Source organism: Mus caroli, unplaced genomic scaffold (assembly GCF_978045245.1).
Source record: "Mus caroli unplaced genomic scaffold, Mus_caroli_1 scaffold_2, whole genome shotgun sequence".
NCBI lineage: Eukaryota > Metazoa > Chordata > Mammalia > Rodentia > Muridae > Mus > Mus caroli.
In genome coordinates, this window is record NW_028227257.1 from 108358529 (window position 1) to 108380753 (window position 22225).

The 22225-nt window shown below is 44.4% G+C and overlaps 1 protein-coding gene across 4 annotated transcripts in view; it reads right to left on the reverse strand.

The window, feature by feature from the left end:
• Rapgef4 (Rap guanine nucleotide exchange factor 4) overlaps nt 1-22225 on the reverse strand; it is a 292946-nt gene that overhangs the window by 106915 nt on the left and 163806 nt on the right. For all 4 annotated transcript variants that reach the window (XM_029474006.2, XM_029474005.2, XM_029474008.2 and 1 more), the window contains 2 exons: nt 12467-12539; nt 8633-8652 (listed from right to left, as the gene is read on the reverse strand). In XM_029474006.2, the coding sequence (XP_029329866.1) occupies nt 8633-8652; nt 12467-12539 (93 nt within the window). The remainder of the gene's footprint in view (nt 1-8632; nt 8653-12466; nt 12540-22225) is intronic.

Genomic DNA, 22225 nt, shown 5'->3' on the forward strand with positions numbered 1-22225 from the left:
GGCACTGTTATCCCTGAGTTCAATCACCTTGTCTGCATGTTAGCGGTACACAGATGCAAGCATACAGTCACCCAGCCTAGGATGAAACTACATTACAGTAAGATCACATTCACAGAATGTGACCTAAAGGGGAAAAGGAAACAACGTTACCAACAGCAAAGAACTTCCAGTATATTTTAAATGGGAACAGCTCACTTCTCACAATGCTTAGCTCTCGCATATCAGACCTAAGTGAGTACTCTACAAAGACCTGCTCATCAACAGACTTGATCCTTGGGTGTGCTTGTCTGCCTTATGAGATGGGAGCTCTGCATCTTTCTTACAGACTCACAGACTAGACTGCATTCTGGAAAGTCAAACATCACCAACATGATATAACTGAACTGTAGACATTCACATATGGATAGATGGATAGACGTATTGTCAGTGTGGATTAATTTGAATGTTCTCAAGTTCTAGAAACCTTAGAAAATAACATTTACTATTGACATTTTCATTTAAACATCTTGTTTTCTATAACTCAAACTTCAATGTTAGAAACACCAATAAAAACTCCCCTTAGAAACACTGGAGTGACCACCAGAGGGAGCCCGCGTGTTTTTCTGAATATACAAAATACCAAAAAGAGAAAAAAGCTTACAAAACATAAAGCTAGAAAGGAGAGGGAGAAGGGTTGCAGTCGTTTCAAAGAGCGTCTTCTTGACTGGCAGATGCATCTTGCATTTACATTACAAATCCCTTCACTCCGCAGTGGTCTATCCCAATGCTTTGACATTAAAAAAAATGATTAGATGAACACAATCTTTTATAAAATTCACATACCCTAAAGCTAGAAGGTCCAGAGGGAAGTGCTCTGATAGCATCCATAGTTCTTGCTGTGCCCCACGCAAGCCTTCTCCAGCTTTTCTTAAAGTTCCTGCTTTCCTTCTCTATTCTGGTCCATCTTTGCGGTTAACTGGGGAAAGGCTTGGGTGTGGTTTCCCCACTTGCTTTGGGATCAGGCTATCAAGTTACAGCACTTGGTGTGACTTGGGATTTTTTTCCTTTTTCCTGTCTGAGCCAAATGATGAGGGCATTACGAAGAATGACTTTCCATTTGTCATCTGGAAGTCCCTAGAACCCAAGACTGGACCAGGCTCTAAACAGGAAGACAGAAGACCTCCTCCAGGAGTTCTAGAACTGAGTTCATGTAAGCCAGACCCACAGGCCCGGCTCAGCTGCCCCCAAATTAAAAAAATATCCCAGGACTGAAGGTATCCAGACAAGGGCATGATCCTAGCTACCTAACATAACAGCTTACGTCACACAGCATTATCAAACTGTACTTTCCATCTTGTTAGGCACTTTTTCTTCCGGTGCTATTGAGGGCCATAGTCATCTATTTACAAGGAAACTGAAACAGAGTTTCAGTTAATTATTGATAACACGTAAGTATCAAGAACACACACTTTGATGAAGTTTTATTTCTGAGACAGGAATCCTGACATGCTAATGCCAAACTCAATCATGTTGATAACCTCTGAGATAGAATTTTTCTGTCTTCCTTGCCCACCATTCTAAAAGTGTGTCAGGTTGAATGGAATGACTTAGCCTTCTTTTCCGAGTTTCTTTTTCATGTCTAGGTATGATATTTGTATAATATATGCAAATAAATTAGCACAAACAAATTGAATTCTACAGGGCTAGGTCCTTGGTTGGATGCTGTTAGCCTTAACGTGCTTATTAATGCTTCAGACACAGACTCAAAAACATTATTATCAAATTTAGGAATGAGGCCCAATTGGATGGGATGGCTGACAGTTAGGAAAACTGGATTGAAGTTTAAAATGACCTTGATGGACAGAGAAGGAAAAAGAGGGCACAATTCAATAGAAATCTTTGCAAAATAATTCACTCAAAAGACTCCGGGAAGCAGAGAAGAGGAGCGTCGAGCAAACGCCGACTACACAATTAGACAAGGGCTGGAGGTCAGAGTGAACAATAGGCTTCAGAGACGTCAGCAACCTAGTTCTGTCATGTTAAAACAGATGGCATGATTTTAGCAGAAGCAAATGGTGAAACTGTTAAGCTAATTCCCCTTCTAGATACAAATTAGGTAAGTCTAGGAGATGACGTATTGCTTGGACCCAAACACCTATACCTTAGAAGGTAGGTTTGGAAGGCAAAGTTTTAAAATTTAGGTCTGATGATATTAACCTCAGTGGAGAAAGTTTTCAAACTCAGTTCCTTTGTTCATATAATGCTCACAGCCTAAAATTTTTTCCCCCTTCTACTTGGGTATCACTTTTTCTCCATGAGGATGCTCTGAGCACACCCCCCCCCAGTCCCCCTTGCAAGGCACCCTGCCCTGCCACACTGCATGTACTCCCACAAACCTGCTAACAACCAACACTGGCCAACGATGCCTCTCAACCCCTGACCTGGCATGAACTGCTATGGTCTCATTCTATAAACGAGGAAATAATCCAAGGAGGAGACTTAGAAGCTGTCAGAGCCGGGACTTTCACTAAAGGCTGGAGAGCTCTTAAGTCCACGCTCTGCTGCCCCATGGGCACCCACAGCATCCTATTGTGTCTGGTTGGGTCTGGGGCTGTGCTACCTGATGGGAAGCACCAAGTGTTATTTATTTGCCATAGACCCATTTAGAACCTGGGATTGATCAGCAGTGTGTGTTAAATTCAAAGTTTTGAACAAGTAGGTAATATATTCTATGGACATTTCTGAGTCATTATTTGACTGAAAAAAAGTAGAAATAAAATTATATTGTAATGAAGAAATTTTAAATAGTATTGAAAACTGGCACAAACATGAATCACAGTACTAATAGTGATTGGGTAGGTTTATAAAATGTAAAAGAGTGGAAACAGTTACACATCTTTATATATACATAAATTCATATATATGTATCTACATACGGTATATATGTGTGTGTGTGTATGTGTGTATGTGTGTGTGAATACGTATCAACTATTGCAAATATGATTTCCCCTAAAGGCAAACAGAATTACTTTTTAAAAAAAAATCAATCTGTGGACTCAGGAAAGTTTTCTCGATATGAAATTCAAATTCTAAATAGTGTGTGTGTGTGTGGGGGGGGTGTTTAGAGAGATGGCTTAGCAATTAAGAGCACTGCCTGCTCTTCTAGAAGACCTGAGTTTGATTCCCAGCACCCACATGGCAGCTCACACCCATCTGTAATTACAGACCCAGGGAATCAAATGTCCTCTTCTGGTCTCTGAAAGACCATGCACATATGTGGCACACAGATACATGCAGGCAAAACACCTATACACATATAAATAAGTAAATAAGCATTTGTAAAATAAATTATAAATGCCAATTCTAGATTGGTTCATCCCATCTGAGGAAAACTGCTTACTGTCCTTACCATAAGATATATCTGCAATTTTGTCATAAGTTCTCACGACAGAAATGATAAAAACTCAACTTTCCCAAACCTAAAAGTGGCCAGATCTGAGTTCGCTGAGATTACTGCAGCCACCCACAATGAGGGTGAAATGACTCCCTGCAGTACAGGATAAAAGGCTTCTAAAGACATCAAGGCTGGCGGTGTCCTCCACTACCCAGCCAGAAGGGTAGTGCTTTAGCATACATATGACATGAGGCTCTTCCCGCTAGCCAGCGATGGAGCTGTTCCCAGCGGCAGAGTATCTAGCAGCCTTATCTCACGACAGGCCATTTATCAAAGCAAAAGCCAGAAGAGGCTACTAGCTGGAGGATGGGGGTGGACTCAGGGCTTTGTCATTAATACTGTTATTGTTATTTCGAGCATTGAGCACTGCATTGGCCCATTTCTCTGTGATCTCCTACCCACCTCAGAATCTACTCACTGAAAACGTTGGAAAATATTCTCTGAGCACAGTTCAGTGACAGAGGCACAGCAAATCTTACCTGCAGCATACAAGCTCCATATCAAGATATTTTAAAGACCGCAAAGAAGCACGAAAAAACAATCCTCAATAATATTATAACAACCATTACAATATTCAACAATATCAAAACAGTAGTACTATAAAAGTCATTCTAAAATATACACCCAGGATACCCCAAAGCGTGCCGCTTCACCACACAAACTCACAGCCTGCAGGTGCTGGGCCCCATGTGGAAAACATTCAGATGCCACCAACACCCAGCCTAACTGACGTAGCGTCCAGGTTTCAGGTGCTCCCTACATCTACCGATTCCTAGTTAGACAAACAGCAACTACAGACCATCTTAAAATTCAACCACCAGGCCGCCACGCCACTGCAGAATCGGGAGAGAAACAGAGGAAGAAACACAACAGTTCACTTTTATAACAGCAGAGGAAGGGAGGGGAGAAGAGGCACAGAGTAACCCCACAAGGACATTCCTCCCATAAAACACATAACTCACAAATACAAAAACCAACAAGCCTTTGGAAGCTGGAGAGCCGAGGTTGTCCTTGGCACCTCGGCCATGAAGTTGTTGGTGTTTTCTGGGAGGTAGGGCAGAGAGTAACATCTTGGCTGGCTGGCTGAGCCACCCTTCCTAATAGGCCAGTTTTTTAAAATGAGTATTTACATACCATACAAGTTGCGAGTCCCAAGAACAACCCGGCAAAATCTAATCTCTACTCTGGCGATAAGCAATTTGCCCTTCAAATTCAGTAAAGGCAGGCTCAGGATTTTCTAAAGCTTTAGAGTCTCACTGTTCTGTTCTGTGAGAGCTCTCTCTCTCTCTCTCTCTCTCTCTCTCTCTCTCTCTCTCTCTCTCTTTCTCTCTGCAGCCTGTGTCAGTCATACTTGCACTCAGATCTCATTGGTGCTGGGTACAGAACTGGTTAAACCACAAGGACCCCAAGACAGGAAAACGGCTACTGAGGGCAAGCCTTGAACCCGGGACAGGATGTTTTCACGGGCTCTGGACCTGTTGCAGGCATTTTATATGCAGGAACTTTAACGTTGTGCTCCACAGAAAACCACATGAGCCCAGCCGCTGGGCCAAAGCTGCATTGGAAAGGGTCTGCCTGGGTCTGCCGGACTCTCTGAGATGTGTTTATGATTTAAGTTTGTATGAGGACACACACTTCCCTTTCTCATCATCTGGCCCAGGATTGCATGAACGCAGTAAAATATATTAGCTGGCACACATTCAATCTGCTCTCTCTAACCTTGACGAGTGACGGCAGAAACGAGAAAGAAATGTCAGGAGACGCTGCTAACGTCCCTAAGGTTCTAATGGTTGCCTGCTCTCTTCCCTGGTATTCTCCTTAATGAGGTGCTAAACACAAACTGATTTGTGTGAACTGATTCCTTACCAAGGCACGGTTCAAAACCTTAATCTTCCAAGGAAGATTCTTCGTCCGCACACCTCATGATTTTTTTAAAAAAGTTTGGGAAACTCTCGCTTAAACTAATTCTCTTACATGAGGCCTGCCAGTCATTTGGAAAGAAGCCATGTTCCTTCATTCCTGGGTGCGCCCAGATCTGCCGGTGCTTGGAATCACCTTCAGATTTGAGGGGACCGCTGCACACAGCTCTGTGTCAACTCTGCAACTGCCTAGGAATGAACGCTTCAAGTGGAAACGAGATGTTGGTCATTCAGGAAATGGAAGTTTTTTTTTTTTTTCAGCAGCTTTCTGATCACAGAGTCAATTTTCCTACTTTTTTCACTTAGAAAGAATGGAACTCTCTAAAACCACAACACCTCTTGCCAGTTGCCTTTCTAAAGACTCAGCACAACAAACAACAAAATCTCACCGGGGACAAAAATCTCATGGAAAGTCTCCTTTCCTTAAAAGCTAGCTGTCACAATGGATGGAAAGTTCATACCTAGCGTCTTAACTTTAGTTTTAAACCTGGTCAGTCAGATTTGGCATGCAAAGACTATAGATCACACAGATCCAAGAGAAGGGTGTCTTGATAACAGCAACATCGGTATACAGCCACTGCCCTGTGAACACAGCCCATTGCTTATTGGTTCCACGGCCTTCTCTAACGCTTCTCTCCACCACTGCGGAGGTTTCGGTGTCCTGGACCCACCCTGCATTGACTGATGGCCCTGGCACTTAGAGTGGGGAGTAGACACAACAATCCAGCAAGGGGCTCTATGGGACTGAGGGAAAAGAAAGTTCTATTTATGCCCAGTGAGACCAGGTCTGGAAATAACACAGAGCTGGCGAGGTAGTTCAAAATGCTACCCATTGGTGCCCTCGTGTTTGACTAAAAGTTAAGCACGATGATTAACAAACCCATGAGTGGAAGCCAGGAAAAAGAGTGGATTCTTTCTACAAAGAATCTGTGCAGATGCCGCAGCAATCATCTGAGTGCTTTCATTTCATCCCACAGGCATATTAGCGTTATTTGGGAAGGCGTGGGAATAGTGTCCCTCAGCATGTACTTTAGAAGAGAAAGGATAAAAGAAAACATGATATCCTGACTTGTCCTTTAAAGGGAAATTTTTCAATTAGCCCCACTTTAAGGTTCTCAGGCCTCTTTTTATCTCTCTGGAACTTCAACTCTACTCATGAATGTCTTTCATCTCCTCTGCCTTCTTTAACTGCACTGGAAATCTTCCCAAACTGCATTTGGTACCATTACATCTATGCTGTTGGCGAGTACAGAGGACACATGCTTTATGGCTTGCTAGAGACCGGTCAAGAAGAATCCCAGGAAGTTTCTGCTAGTTCTAATGCCAGGCAGAAAGCTTGCCCAGTTCCCAAAATCTTTCAGGGTAAACATGTCGCCCACAATTCACTGGATCTAAGGTTCTGCAAACTTCAGATTCCTATTTTTGTCTGGAGATGAGCACACAGCAGCTGTTGGTCCTCTGCTTAGAGCCCTGTGTCTGTGGGTCCCACTGCAGGGGGCTACAACATAAAGGTCACTCAGAGACTAAAAGTGCTGGAATTTCCTTTTGAAGCTTAGACTGTGTTAGCTCCCCCAAGGTGCTGGCATTCTGTATATTCTCCAAATTCTCCAGCTGGTAGCTGTCTCTTGGTTAGGAAGTTTGAGGCCATTTTACCATCTTGATTTATCTCACAATCTACAGGCTATTTGTTACAGTGTGGAAGCTCTGGGACTTCCAAATCCAAAACGGTGGCAGGATCAGCTTGTAACTTTACACAGTAGCCTGTTGCTCAGGAGTCTTGTGACGCTAATCCTCTGGTTTGTTTGTTTGTTTGTCTGTCTGGTTTGTTTGTTGTTTTCATTTCTCTGTTTCTGTTTTTGCTTTTTTTTTTTAAGGGGTGAGGGTATTTTTCAGCGAGGAAAGATAACTAGACAATGATGGTTGAGAAAGTACTAATTACAGCAGCAGTCCTAACATCTCTCAACTCGAGTGTTCTCACGCTAGGTTTTTATAAATGATCTCATTCCATAGTCATCATAGACTTTTGAGGTAGTCAGGACTAACAGCCACATCTTCAAAATGAGTCAAGGATGTTTAGGTAGACCAAGTAGCTCCTAGAAGGCCTACAGCTGGGCTCTGAAATGCTTTTGCTGAACTAAATAATGTCAGAACTTGGTGTGACATTTATAGTAGCATTGCTAAGGCTAGAACCCCTGTCTGAAGTGGTAGATCAGTGGGGTGGGACCCTAGCCAGCTCTGCAAAAGCCAGCACTGCAAAAAGAGGGTGGCTTACAGAGTCAGCTCTCTGAATAGGGATACACACGCCACTTGGATTTAATGAAGACTGTATATCCGCCCACAGTTACAGGACTGAGAGCAAGAAAGAGAAGGGCAGTAATTCAGTAACATTGTTACCGGGGCATAACAATCAAGAATAGCATCACAAGGCAGTACATCGGAGAACTAACCCAAGGTCACTAGGACCATCCCTAGGCGTTTTCACCCGTAAGCCTTCTATGTTGCTGTGTAAGGCTGCAGTGCATTAATAGAATCAACACCATCATAATCTGCTTGAGAGACAAGCCACTGAGCTACTCCCATCCTTAGCATACATATCCTGGACACTGTTAGTGGCAGCAGTACCTTTTTACTTTTTTTTAAGACAGGGTTTCTCTGTGTAGCCCTGGCTGCCCTGGAACTCACTTTGTAGACCAGGCTGGCCTTGAACTCAGAAATCCACCTGCCTCTGCCTCCTGAGTGCTGGGATTAAAGGCGTGCGCCACTACACCCAGCCCTGGAAGCTGTATCTTAATAGTTTCTCTTACCAGTTTTCAGAAGCCAATTACAGCCATTAGTCAACCCCCAGTTTCCAGAGAGAAACGGTGACCTTGGTGCACGTGAATATAATTAGACAAATTCATCACCAGACCTTGGCTTTCATCGTTTCCATTCCCATTAAGGAAAAGCAACTGGTTTTCTTCACACTCTTATAATAATTTGCTCTATTGATGGATGTGCATCATGGGGATAGAAAGAAACCACTTAGCGCTTACATGCTTTGGCACTAGAATGATCTTTCTTTGGCCTAAGCACCAAAAGCATGTGACAATCCTGTCCCAGCAGTCACCCTGCTCTCCTGAGTATTCTGTATGACTCGCCCAAGATGCCACAGTAAGACTAGAATAATATTTATTGCTCTGTTGACTGTAGATGGAGAGTTTCCTTTGCTTAGAAGGTTGCTGTGCTTATGTTTTACCTTAGGACAGTTTACAGAAGCGAGGCAGAAAGAGTGGCTACTCACATTCTCCTTGTCGGGGATCCCTAGAGGGGGGAAAGAGAGACAAGAGAGGCCATAAATTGTACGATCAGCCTATACAACAGCACCCAATCTTTTGCTGAAGGAAGCCCAGTGACATGTCCGTGTTTTCTACTTGTGCACCCATAAAAGCTTACAAGGACTGCTTAGAAAGATAGCAGCAGCCATCAAAACTAAGGATCCAGAACAGAGAGCTATGCGGCCGGGCAATAAAACCCAGACTTACTTTGTCTCTGTCATATGTTTTACCCTCCCAGTGGTTAAAAAAATCGCTCCGTGACGCCTTTGCACCGTGCAAGCAGCTAACCACACCGACTAGACACTAGTGCACTTAGAACTGCAGGATATATCTATTCTGCAGTTGCATACGCGCTATGTTTATTGACACAAAGCACCTTGCTCTGCTCCAGTGATCTGGCTTCAGTGCAAGTAGCATAGAAAAGTCAGGAGAGCAACTCTGTTGTAAGCATGTCGCCTTCCTGTTATGCTCAGACCAGGCCTGAGCATGGCAGCATCAATTTGAAACAGGCTTCTCTCAGTTCCCTTAGCTAAAAAAAAATCAACGGCTCTTACATGTAATCATATGTTCATTCATTTACAAACATTACACCAGTGTCTACCACAGGCAGCCCCGGTTCCTTTTCTCTTGGTGAACACAATAAGGAGGCAACTGTGGGAAGCCATATCTTAGCTGAGCACACTAAGCTTGGGGTAGAAAGCCTAAGAGGTATCTTATGGAGGAAAAACAGCACAGATGGGCCTCCTGTGCAGCCTTGCTTCTGACGACTGGCTCAGTGTAAGGTGATTTCCACCCCAAGACTACAGTGTATCCAAATTCTAAGTATACAGGGTACTGTCTCCAGATATGGCCACGCAATTGCCATATCAGCCTTAACAGAATGCAGTGGTCACCCCAGTAGCAGCAGGATAGTAGGCAAGAGGCCTCAGACTAAAGAGATCATTAGAAAACCTGTCTAGTTGAGCTTTGTCCCTTTATTCTGGAGAGTCTCAATATACAAATACTAAGGCAGGAAGCAAGGGCATTGACAGGCAGGTCTGCCACAGCATCCCAGATATGTCAGAAGGAGCCAGGTGGCTTGTGACATCACTCTGAAATTCATCCTGCACCCACCCACTGACCAGGACTGCCCGAGGAGAGCCAGGGTACAGCTGCCTGACTCCCTGACTTGTTTCAGTAAGTAGAAGGTAACATCACACAGATCATTACATAACGACAGCTGGACCTTAATCCACCTTTAGAAGCTACTATAAAAGGTGATTTTTCAGCCATGTGGGTCTTGACAGTTGGGCTAAGGTGTGAAGGTTCTTGGACTGCTAGCTTCCATGAAAGGGAATGACAATCACTGAAAGGCTTTGCACAACAGAGAGATAAGAATAGCAAGAAAGAGGAAAAGAGAGCTTTTGAAATTAAAGACATTGGTATTATGCACTCATAATCCTAGAATCAGAAGGCTGAGCCAGGATGGTCAGGAGTTTGAGGCTAGCCTGGGGTCCTTAGTAAGACTCTATCTCAAAAAAATAGGGAGGTGGTGGTGAGATAACTCAACAGGTAAAAATACTTGCTACAAGCTTGACCTGAGTCCAATCCCTTGGACCCAAGTGGTGGAAGGAGAGAACTGACTCATGTAAATTTTCCTCTGATTTCCATGCATATGGTATGGTGTATACTTAGGCAAACATTCACAGAATAAACAAATGAATGAACAAATTTAATAAATAATAATCATTTTTTAAAAGGCTGCCACTTACTAGGTCCAATTGAGTAATTATAATAAAGATATTAAGTTTGGGAAATCTGAATATTGGCTAGATGGATGTTGTTAAGGGAAATGATGGCAGGTATTTTATCTGGTTGAAGTTCTGAATACATATGGAAAAGCCCATATTTTCAAAAAGTCCTCCTAGCCGTGTGGGGATGGATACACATAATCCTAGATACTGAGGAGGCTGAGGCAGGAAGACTGCAGGTTAGGCTAGTCTCAGGTGTGCAGGAAGACAGTGTGAAGAGAGGGAGGGATACAGGGAGAGAGGCATAGAGAGCACTAAGGTCCAGGCTCCTTAGCTTTTAGGAGATGGTAAAGGGGCTGTGAATGAGTCCAGACTTCAAGTGTGGAGAATAATGCCGGAACACAAGGACCACGCGACAAGTCCCCAAGGTTCCAGAGAGAAGAGCAGGGCCGGAAAGTTATTAAATTAATAAGAGCAATGGGAGCCACCAAGTCTATTGGTGACTTTAACTGTGGAGGAATTCATTTAAAGTCCTGGGCAGAAGCCGGACTTCGTGGGGCTAAGTAAGTGGCTATGGATGAGAACATAATAGCTAATACATTATGTGAGATTATTTTGTGCCTGGCACTCTTTTAGACTCGTGACACATTTTGATTCATTTAGTACAACAACCCTATAAGGAAACTGAGGCACAAGACATCAGTGGTTTGCCTGTGGTCATAGCTAGGAGACAGCACGGTTGATTAAAAAAAACAAAACAAACAAACAAACAAAAAACTCGGGCATTCGTAAGAGAACTGGTTATTCCTAGCTTAGCCAAGAGGGGGAAGAAAGGGAACTGAGGAGAAGGAGAAAAAAAAGAAAAGGAAGGAAGGAAGGAAGGAAGGAAGGAAGGAAGGAAGGAAGGAAGGAAGGAAGGAAGGAAGGAAGGAAGGAAGGACTGGCCTCCCTCTTTCCAGCTCCCTTTTTGGGGAGGCAGATGTGGGGAGGTGGGGAGGGGCTATAGAGAAAGGCAGTGGCAGCAAAACTGTAGGGTAGAAGTGAGAAATCCTGAAGATTCAAGACAAGCAAGGAGGTAGCCCTGCAGAAACTAAGAAGTCAGGAATGAGAGTGACCTTCGAGGAGAAAGGGAGAGTGAATGACACTCACTGCCACATCCATAGCTGCCCGTCCAAGTGCCACAAGTTCAAATACTCCACGCACACGCACAGGCACATACACACAAGTGAATGCACACAGGCACCTGGAAGAGGGATGACGGGATGGAGGCAAGAGGACTGAAGAGGTGGCTCAATAGTTAAGATCATGTGCTGTTCTGCCAGAGGACTGGAACAGTTCCTAGCACCCATGTCAGATGGCTCACAACTGCTTCAAGGAATCTGATGCCCTCTTGTGGGCACTAAGGGAACCTGCATGCATGTGCACAGACATACATCAAAATAAAATCAACCTTTTAGAAAGTACCACACGACTCACCCTACCACAGCCAGATGTGGGTCTCTCATAGGAGCTCAATTTTTTGCTGGCTTACATTGAAGGTGTCTACCACACCACTTAGCTACACTTACATTTGTGTCATGAGTACCAAAGTTAAGCTGCCCATCACCTTCCTGTGTGGTAGAGCACCTAGCACCTAACAAAAGCCTCAGACTGGTAGGGGTCATTTAACAAGAGCAAATGACTTAAGCTTCTCTCTAAGGCCAATGGAGCTAAACTGAACTGGAGGTGGGTTCCTGGGTTCCGGACTCCACATGTGCCGAGTCAAACACAGCTCAGGAATCCCATTTTGAAAAGGACACAGAAATGCTCCAAGCATGTGGATGTCCAGTATGTGGAAGTCCCAGCCTGCACCAGAGCCGGCACTTGCTACTAGTGAACACCCCACAGCTCAGACCACATGTGCATTAGCTCCAGTGTGAGCTGCTGGACCAGTGTGAGCTGCTCTGTTACACCAGAGTCAGGGTGCCTCCTTTATGTCATGCTGGTGTACAACATGTCGTTGTTGTTGTTACATGAAAACACATAGCACACAACAAATCTTCAGACACAAAACATTCACATTTCACTTACTGTCATTGTTAGAGCCCGTTTCCATAACACCATAGGGAGGAGCCAGAAGTCCGGCCATATACTGTCGGTATTTCTGCAAGATAAGATCAGACAAGATTGAGAAGTCAGCACACAGGTTGCCTGGAGTTTTGTTCCTTTATTTACATGTGAAAGAACAGAGACCCTGGGTATCTGAGGCTCTCATTTATAGAGCCAGGAAGTATGCTCTCTGGGGCTCTGGGTTTAAACTAAAAATGTGGGGTTCAGGGAGGGGCTTCCTAGGTGAGACTGTGTGTTTCCTCTGCCCAGGGCAGGGCTCCACTCAGCTGCTTCATTTACATGGTATGCATTTGTGGAGATGGAGTGAAGGGGTTCCTACCTCTCCACGCCCTGTACACTCAGGCACCTGAGAAGCAGCGCTGAGTGTTTACAGGCTCAGATCACAGTAACCTTGCTGCCTACCTCCTCCGAGGTGAATGCCTCCGAATCAGCCTCTTTCAAAGCCAAAAGAAATGCTCAGCGGCTCCTGGAACCTGTCTCTATGAAAGAAGCCCGACTGGCTGCTGTTTGCCTCCTTCCTTTCATAGGGCACACCTGCTTGCTATGTGACCCCTCCAGAGCACTTTTGTTACATTGTCAAATAAAACCATCTGGCTTAATTTAGACGCTCCTGGATTGTCTTCCCCTGGCTTTTGGTCCAGGCATGCTCTGAAACTTGGGGCTCCGGGATGTATGTGATTAGCGTCTGTGTTGTGTGGGAGGGATAAGGTTTGGTGAGCATCAGGCTAGAAAGGAGGGGCATTTACAACGAATGAAAGGTGAACGCTCTCAGGCAATAAATGCAGCTTCCTCCCTTGCACAATGAAACGTGGGTAATTTTACTGATTGTGTGGTATCATGTATATTTATGGTTTGTAATCACAGTGACACACATACACACACGTAAATGTTAAACAGCATCAAAAGAGCCAGCTCCCGATTAATGTGTGTCATACAAACACCAGCAGAAAGACTTCATCTGTAGCAATGGGCAGCTAGTGACACGTGGTACCCAGCAACCATCTGGTCCATTTTAACAGTGTTGTCATGGTACTTTCTCTAAAGAGCCTTCTAACCAAGATATGATTAGCTCCTCCCACCCCGTTTTTTTCCCCTCTTAGTTAGGAAGCACTAAATCAGCTTGTGTGCATGGTAACATTAAGATGGCAGATTACCCCAGTCTCTGAGCTCATCACTCAGACATGCTTACAGCACCAAACATCACCCAGTATTATTGTCATTCCCTTGACACCTTCCCAGTTCTGAATCTCTTCTGTCTTATAGTATCATCTACCTTCTTCTTCCTGGCATGCTACTCTGGGCATTCAGCTAACCTGTGCTCTACACAGTTTCAAAGAGGGCATAAGAGAGCTGTTACCTTTCCAGAAAGCTTTGGATCCTCCTTAACCCTTTGCATTCTTTTTTATTATTATTATTATTTTATTTTTTTCCAGACAGGGTTTCTCTGTATGGCCCTGGCTGTCCTGGAACTCACTTTGTAGACCAGGCTGGCCTCGAACTCAGAAATCCCCCTGCCTCTAACCCTTTGCATTCTTTTTCTTGTGCTTTTTATGGTCCCCTGACAGGCTTCTAAAAGAAAGAACACATGTTACTTAATAAGGGGCCAGTTTATTTTGCTTAGAAATCTTCTCTTGGGACTGACGGTGCTCTTTTGTCTCAGCACTTCATGGACTTAGGAAGCATGGCTGACCTTCCTCCAAGCCCAGAGCATCTGGTCCGTGGCTCCCCCAGTGTGAATCCCTGGGGCTGCGACTTTGAGAACAGGAACTGGGACAGTCTCTAGGGAAGACGAGGTCAGCTGAATGTCAGATGTGTGTTTGGACTTTTCATCACTGAGTGTCAATGTTCCAGGCAACTGGGAACACTACAGAGAACAGGAGACAAGGACCCTTGCTTTCACTAGCCAACTGTTTAGTTACTGAGACATAGAGCACAAAGACTTGTGCTTACTGTATTAGCTCCCCATTCTCTATGGGGTTCCCATCCCAAAGCCACCAGTGGATGCCTTCAACCATGGGCATCACCAAGCTCTCTCTGTACTGGTGTCACCCAGCCACACATACATATGATAGAGTTTAATTTCAACATTAGGTACACTTGCATGTACATATGCACACAGGCATACGTTACACACACAAACACAAGATAGTCTACTGTGTGATGTATATAGTATGATACTGTTTTGTAGTAATACAAGAACAAATGCTGTGTATAAATATAAGGATCTGCAACCATGAAGAGCATCTCTGAATGTAAGAAGAGGGCAACAAGAGTGCTTCTGGAAAGAGCTGATGTGGCTGAGCGCAAGTAGAGAGAGACACAGTTTCGCCGTATGCACTTTGGAACTTTTGACTTGGTTCGGATTGCCTCCTGATACCCTCAGGGCACCAGAACAGCTCACATTCTTTACTATTTTATATGTATTAATAAACTTAATTCAAAGCAAGCTTTCTACTATGAAAGCACATGAGATAAAATGAAAAAAAAAACGATACAATCAAAAATGAAAAACTTAAAGAAGCAAGGAGTTGTGAAGAATAACAGGTCATATTTACACGCAGGGTCTACCCTCTCAGCCTGTCCCATCCTTTGCCCCACTGCCAGCAGAGGAGTGAAGCATCTTCCAGATTAGCTGCCCATAGTCAGTTAAGTCACCTCCAGCAATTCAGGTCATGTTGGCTGTTAAGTGGTCTGAAGTTCAGATATCACAGAGAGAGGCAAGTTGTTCCCACTGTTTCCTGACCCAGTTCCTGCCCCTGCCCCATTGAATCTGTGGACATGAGAAAACAACTCTTGGGAGATGCAACTACATCTCATACACATTGTTATGCAGCAAGAGAAACCTAACTGGGAACTTGGTATCTGATAGTGAAGTTACATTGTAACAAAGCATAAAGCGTGTGGCTTTGATTTGAGGATTAAAGAGTAAGAGGAGCCACAGTGGGGCTGGAGGGCTGTGGCCAGCAGCTTAAAGAGGAAGAGGATGGAGAAAAAGGAATACTGGTCCTCGTTGCATAGAAATGGGGAAGAACCGATGCCCATGTAACTCCAGACCTACAAGACATAACTGATGGAGTAATCGGTGTGGCTAAGATGTCCAGATGACAGCATACGCCGACTATTTCTATCAGCCTTGTCTTGTAAGATCCAGGTATAAATGAACGGAGTGTGGAATCATTTGGTTTACAATCAGAATACAGAGTAAATACAAGTTAAGGTTTTATAAGGTTTTCAAATAAGATCATTTCCCATCTCCCATCTTTTAGCAATCTTTTAACGTAGATGAGACTCAGGACAGAGATGAATACAATGCTCTGTTTGGAAGACAAAGCCTTAGTATGGAGGGGCCAAGAGATGGCTTAGAAACCTTTGGCAGGACTCAGGTGACTGAAAGTGATTCTTTACAGATGCTGTGTTCCAGCCACATCACAAAAGGCTCAAGGCAGAGAGGAACTGATGTAAAGATAGTTTATTGTCTACTAAAAGCTGATACCTAAGAAACTCACCAATATTTTAAACTAATGACACCCTATTGAACTAAAAAATATGACAATATACAGAAAAAGAAAACTTTGACTCTCTGAAGGCCTTTGAGCATGAAGAAAATGACTCATGTGTACACAGATTATTTTTGTGGAAAAAAAAAGACACTGAAATAACTCCCAGGGAGCCAAACTATACCTCAACCAAAGAACTGTAGCCATTTTCCCAACTGGAGTGTAGAACTGTCCTGGACTTGGGACTGTTGTCTGCCATTCACACCAATCCCTCCCTTTTGGAGAGGGATGTGTGGTGAGTCCCTGTCCCTATCGCCACTGTTTAGCAGGTATCAGAAAGCAAGCAGCTAACTTCTTTTTCCTGGGTGTCAAATGGAGACTAATACCAGGAGCTGTCTCTGAGAAACAGCCTCTGTGAGGATGTGGTCCTGACTTAGATGAAGCACTCTTGAACTGTTGAGATGATACCAAAGTAGGAAAATACTTTGGTGTCCTTAAGGAAGGAGACTATATTCTGCATGGGTGTGCTGTAGTCAGACAGTGGACTGAAGCATATTCCGCAAGATAAGCATAGCACTCCATCACACCCTGCATGCTTTCCTGATCCCCACTAACCGAGAGGCTGTGGACCACTTTCTTGAAGTCATAGCCAATAGAATGTGGCTGAAGTGACACTGGGTGACTTCCCTGGCTGAGTCACAAGCACATGGTTTGCAGGGACCTGAGCTCTCCAAATGCTACCTCTTAGAAGCCCCTGACCATACTCTAAAACACCCAAGTGAAATTGAAAGGTCACCTGGTGGTAGACAGTTCAGTGAAGCTCAGCCTCTACTCCATTATTCCAGCTGCCCCGGCCTTCCAAATTGATGTCAAGACTGGGTTTAGCTGACAAGTAGTCTCCCTGTGTCCTTGTAGAACTCTTGGCTTGGAGGACCCACATGTAATACTTAAAATGGTAATTGTTTTATTCCAGTATATTTGGTGGTGGCAACAACCCAAACACACACACACACACACACACACACACACACACACACACACACACACACACACATCCCTACACACCATACACTGTATCCTATGAGAAACTAAATTTTCAGTTCTGGACTCCACAATGAACAGGCAGGGTTGGGAGATCCCCACAGACTTACTTCCATGAGGTCTCTAGTTAGTGGCCTTCCAAGCAGTATAAAAAAGCAGTGTCTGTGAAGCCTAAGGCCATTGCCTAGAAGTTACTGGATAAGAAGAGGCATAGGATAGATATTCTAGGTTTGCACAGGGAGATGTGCTAAATAATCAAGCAAATGCTCTGTTTGTGTGGCCAGGAACAGATGAGAACCCAGAGAACATCTGTGCAGAGCCAAGCCTGGAGCACTCTTGGCTGAGAGAACACAGGCTGTCCCTCTTCTAGTGGGATCAGCTCCCAGCAGCATTCAGTGTCATAGCACATGTGGCACTGGGTGAAGTGACCATGGCAGCCCAGGATAGAGTGACACACAGAGGAGGGAGGAACCCTTCAACTGGAAAGTCCTCTGGAGGCCATAAACTGAGAGACTGGATACTGGGCCACTTTCTAATGGCGCTGATATGCACCCCAGGGGTTACTGCTAAGTAAGAGTAAATGACTGTATTGATAAAGTAAAATGACTGTATTGATAAGCTCACATGGCACAACAGTTCATATCTTCATAGAAGTTTAAAAACAGCTCCCATTTTCTGAAAACTGAAACAAATCAAAAGCAGTGGGAAGGCCATGCTGAATGATGCTCACACATATAAGTCAACACTAGTCAGTATACTTGAGGGCAGCAGTCTTTCAGAAGTGACCCAGCAGGTCTTTATGGCTGGCATTTGCCATCCTTACACACACACACACACACACACACACACATGCACACACCCCAAACCTCAGCAGCGAAGTTATGTGGTAGCTTAGCTGAGCACTTTGTCTTCTTTGGGATGCTGGTTGACCTTTCCCTGCAAACCCTTTTCTATATCCCAACCCCCCACAATACAATAAGGCTCCATGACCTCACACGGGCACTTCCCTAGTGGCTACAGGAACTTAGGAAAGAGCTATGCCACTAACCTAGGTAACCTAGGTTCTCAAATGACCAGGTCTCAGCAGAGGCATAGCATCAGTGAGCTGAGGAAAGATCAGAATCAGCTGAGCGGGGGGTGGGGGGGAAGTGCTGAGCTCTGATGTTACTCTCCCAAATTCCTGCACCGTGGCCCCCCAGAATGTAACCTCATCTATGCCACTTGTAATAGCTCAGGCTTTCCATTCCAGAAGCATTAGTTCCCATACAGAATATCTTGCAGAAGGCCCTGTCTTGGGGGAGGTACAAGCACAAATCAACACAGTCTGGGTTGGCTGTCCTGAGCCCCACGGTGTTACTGTGTCTTTTCCCATGAGGCCACCCTGCCGTGGATGCTGATGGGACTAGTGCATACCCCTCCTGGACTCTCAGAAAAGCTAAACATGCAGCTCTTCCAGTGATGGTGAAATCAAAAGAGCCATCTGGGACCCTGATTCCCTCTGAGATCAGACACTGGAAGGGTTACCCATCAGCAGGGTCACTGAAAACGCCCTGGCTTGAGCCTCATCAGTAAAACACTGAGACAGATACAGGGGGGTATCTTGTCTTGGCTTTGTTCTGCACAACTAGGGGCTGTTAGCATTTAGTCTAAGCTCTACTCCACAGTTACCTGGCAACAGCCAGGTGTGACTGACTCATTATAAAAGGGGCTGCTTGCCCCCTCCGCTCTCTCTTGCCTCAGTGCTCTTGCTCTGTCCTCTCTCCCCTTCTTCCTCTCACCCCACTCCCCTCCCCATCTCTCCATGTGCTAATAGCCAGCCTCTACTTCACTACTCTCTCCCTCTGCCTTTCTCTGTCTCTACTCTCTCAACTCTCCTCCCCTGAATAAATTCTATACTACACTATACTCTGATGTGGCTGGTCCCTCAGGAGGTAGGGATGCCTCAGCATGGGCCCGTGGAGGCACCCCCCTCCCCCACACCTGACTACACATCCACCAAACATATTCGTTCTCTCCTTATCTTTTCAGAAAACACAACAGGGGCTGCTGATGGGACCCTCAAGAAAAGCACATAGTACAAGCACAACTTTCAAGGCCTGTGGAAAGAGCATATCTTCACTCTCACCGCTTTTTATAAATTATAGCTTTAAGCGCAATTTCATTTTTAAACATGCCTTAGGTTCCTAAAAAATTGAAGGCTTACAAACCACAATTAAAGTATCTCTAGACTTCCCACAAGATTGACATCACTCAAACACCTCCACACAGCGTCAACAAAGCCTGGTTTGGGATTGACAAGGCAATGTTCCTAGAGGCTCTGCTCTCTGTTACAAAGGCTTCTATGTCCAAATATTGCCCGTGTGATGGTGTGTTCTGTCACTAAAAAGCTTTTCCAACAAGAAAACGGTGCTCACAGAGCCTGAGACAGAACCATCTTAAAACGGAAGCCAGTCTGGGTGACACTGAGAGTTCCCATTTCAACCAAACAAGAGAAGGCACCGAGTGAGGAAGCAGAGCTCAGGCTAGCATGCCTGAGGCCCTGGAGCTGAGTCCCAGCTCTGCAGGGGTAGCAGTTGATACTAAGGCTATCTGGGATGTGCAGCCCCACACAGCATCAGTGACCTTCTCCAGCGGAGGCCTGAAGCTCCCCCAGCGTGGCACCCTGCAAGGCCTCAGAAGGAGCGACAGCAGCTCTTCCCTGGAGTTTCAATTTTATTCTATGTCAAGTAGTTGAAAGGATTACTTTTATACATTTATATTATAGAGTAGAAAGATCAATTTGCATAAATTCTAAAGATTAAAGCATGGGACTTCAAAGAATTTCTGAACTGGCTGCTGGCTACTTCTAGCTACAAAGGGTCTAGACCCCAGGCCTTATGTATTGATTTCCTCTGTGTTCAGAAACTTCAGTGGGAAAAAAAAATGGAAGACGTCTGATGTTGTGGAAAGCATGCAGACATTGGCATCATGCAAGCCTGCAGCCTTAGTTCTGACTCTGCCAAACGCTGCCCGTGTGAGCTTGAAGATGCTCGCCCCTGTCTCCCAGGTAAGGAACTAAGACATTTATACCCAACTTTCAGATCCTCCTGAGGAGAAGAGTAAAATATATAGATGCATCCAGCACATATTAGGTAGTAACTGCTTATTGGTAACAATAACAATAACAATACTGAAAATAACAATAGACAAAGGTTGAGAAAGAGCTAACTTACTGTATCTGACATTTCATAACAAAACCATCACAGCTTAGGGAAATGTGGTCATTTTCCACATCATGGGTTTATATAACCGAGTTTGTGACAGGCACACTGTATAAAGGATATAGCATACGTATGGATATGTGCTAAATGGGGCTATGGAAATATAAGAACCTAAATCATAGGCTTAAAAAAATCACAGATAAATAATCTAAAATGTTTCTGTTTCACAGTTATCTTAAGCACATAACTTAAATCAAAGGACTTTAAAAATAATTCCAGAATATCATGGTGTGTATCTGTAATGCCAGCATCTGGGAACTAGAAGCAGAAGGATCATGAGTTCAAAGTCATCCTTTACTACACAGCAAGTTCAAGGCCAGCCTAGGACAATGGAGGTCTTATCTCAAAATAAAATACACAAAAAGTCCATAGTATACTGTTTTGTATCTATATAGCAAACTGGTGTAGGGGAGAGACAGCAGCTCTGGAGTGATGGAGAAAGGAAGAACACAGAGATGCAGATGTCAGAATGGCTCTCTCATGATGGCTCTGAGAAGGCCTCTAAGCTGAGTGTCTTAAAAGACTAAGAGCCACAAGTGACCATATGAGGTCACTGTTAAACCAACCCACTTGAGATACCAATGATGCCCAAGATGCTGACCAGTATGGGTGGGTTCCCCAAGTACTATCAACCGAAAGAAGAATTACCACTTGTAAGCACTCAGTGCCCAGGTCTCACTCCTCAGAACATAGGTTACGTTAGCACTGAAGGAAGAGATAATGAATACACATTCTTTTAGACAGTACTTGCTGATTGATGCCTTACACAGCCTTGACAAGGGAGGCCCAGGGGGGTCCTGGAAGAACTGTTGTGACCTCACAAGGGCAGTCATTCATACATGATCCCATGAACAGCCGCAGCCATAGTAGAAAAGAAACTGAGAAGGCTGAAGCTGTGGTTGGGAAGCTATAGGGTAGGAGGTGGGGTGACTTAGATTTAGACATCAGGAAAATGACATTGACTCGGAGATGAGGGTCACTGATCAGGAAGAAGAGGGGTGAGCGTGAGCCAAAGCCAGGGAGGAAAAGGGCAAGGGTAAGGGACAGAGGAAGAGGATGGTGGTGAGGTCTCAGCAGGCAAGGCCTCAGGGGACATGGCTAGGATGTAGGCTACTGTCATAGTGTAACGGGAAACATTCAGACACCGAAGCAAGAAGAGCGAATGAGTGCTCTTAGAAGACCATCCTGACAGCCGTGAGAGTGGTTTTGGTGAATTGTGAGGAATAAAGAAAGAGAGAGGGGTATGGTATAGGGGGCAGAGGGAGATGAGGACACTTGTTCCTAAAAGCAAAAGTGAGGGAGCCTCCATCTGCTTTCTGTGGACCACGCCAAGCCTCTGAATTCTTGTTGAAATGCAACACATCCCTGTGTATTTAAGCTAACTGAAATGTTGGGCAGGGGGTACTTCAGAGGATTCCCTGGGATAAGTAACATAAGTTAGTATATTAGTTATTAATTAGTTTAATTTACTAGTAATTAATTAAACAACAACTGTTAGTAGAACTCAAGTTGGAAGCGAGGCACACACAGTAGGTCAATGCTACTGAGCTGAAAGTCATCTAAGAGTTTACTCTGGCATGGTGGTGACTGCCTCACACACTCTCTGCTCACAGTAGGTCTGAACCCACTGCAGCCCAGCTACCATCCAAGCTGTGAAAGATGAAGCAATAAGGAATTGTCTCCTTGGTTGTGAGAAACAGTTGACCAACATTTTATTTAGCCATCTAAACCTTCAAAAGTAGGTGGATCTTACATGTGGCTATTCCAAATTAAAACTAATATATAAATCCACTCATAGACTAAAATAAAATAATATTTATTTATTTTTATTTTATGCATATGAGTGTTTAGGCTGCATGTGTGTAAATGTATGCATGATTGTCTGGTGCTAAAGGTAGATAGATAGATAGATAGATAGATAG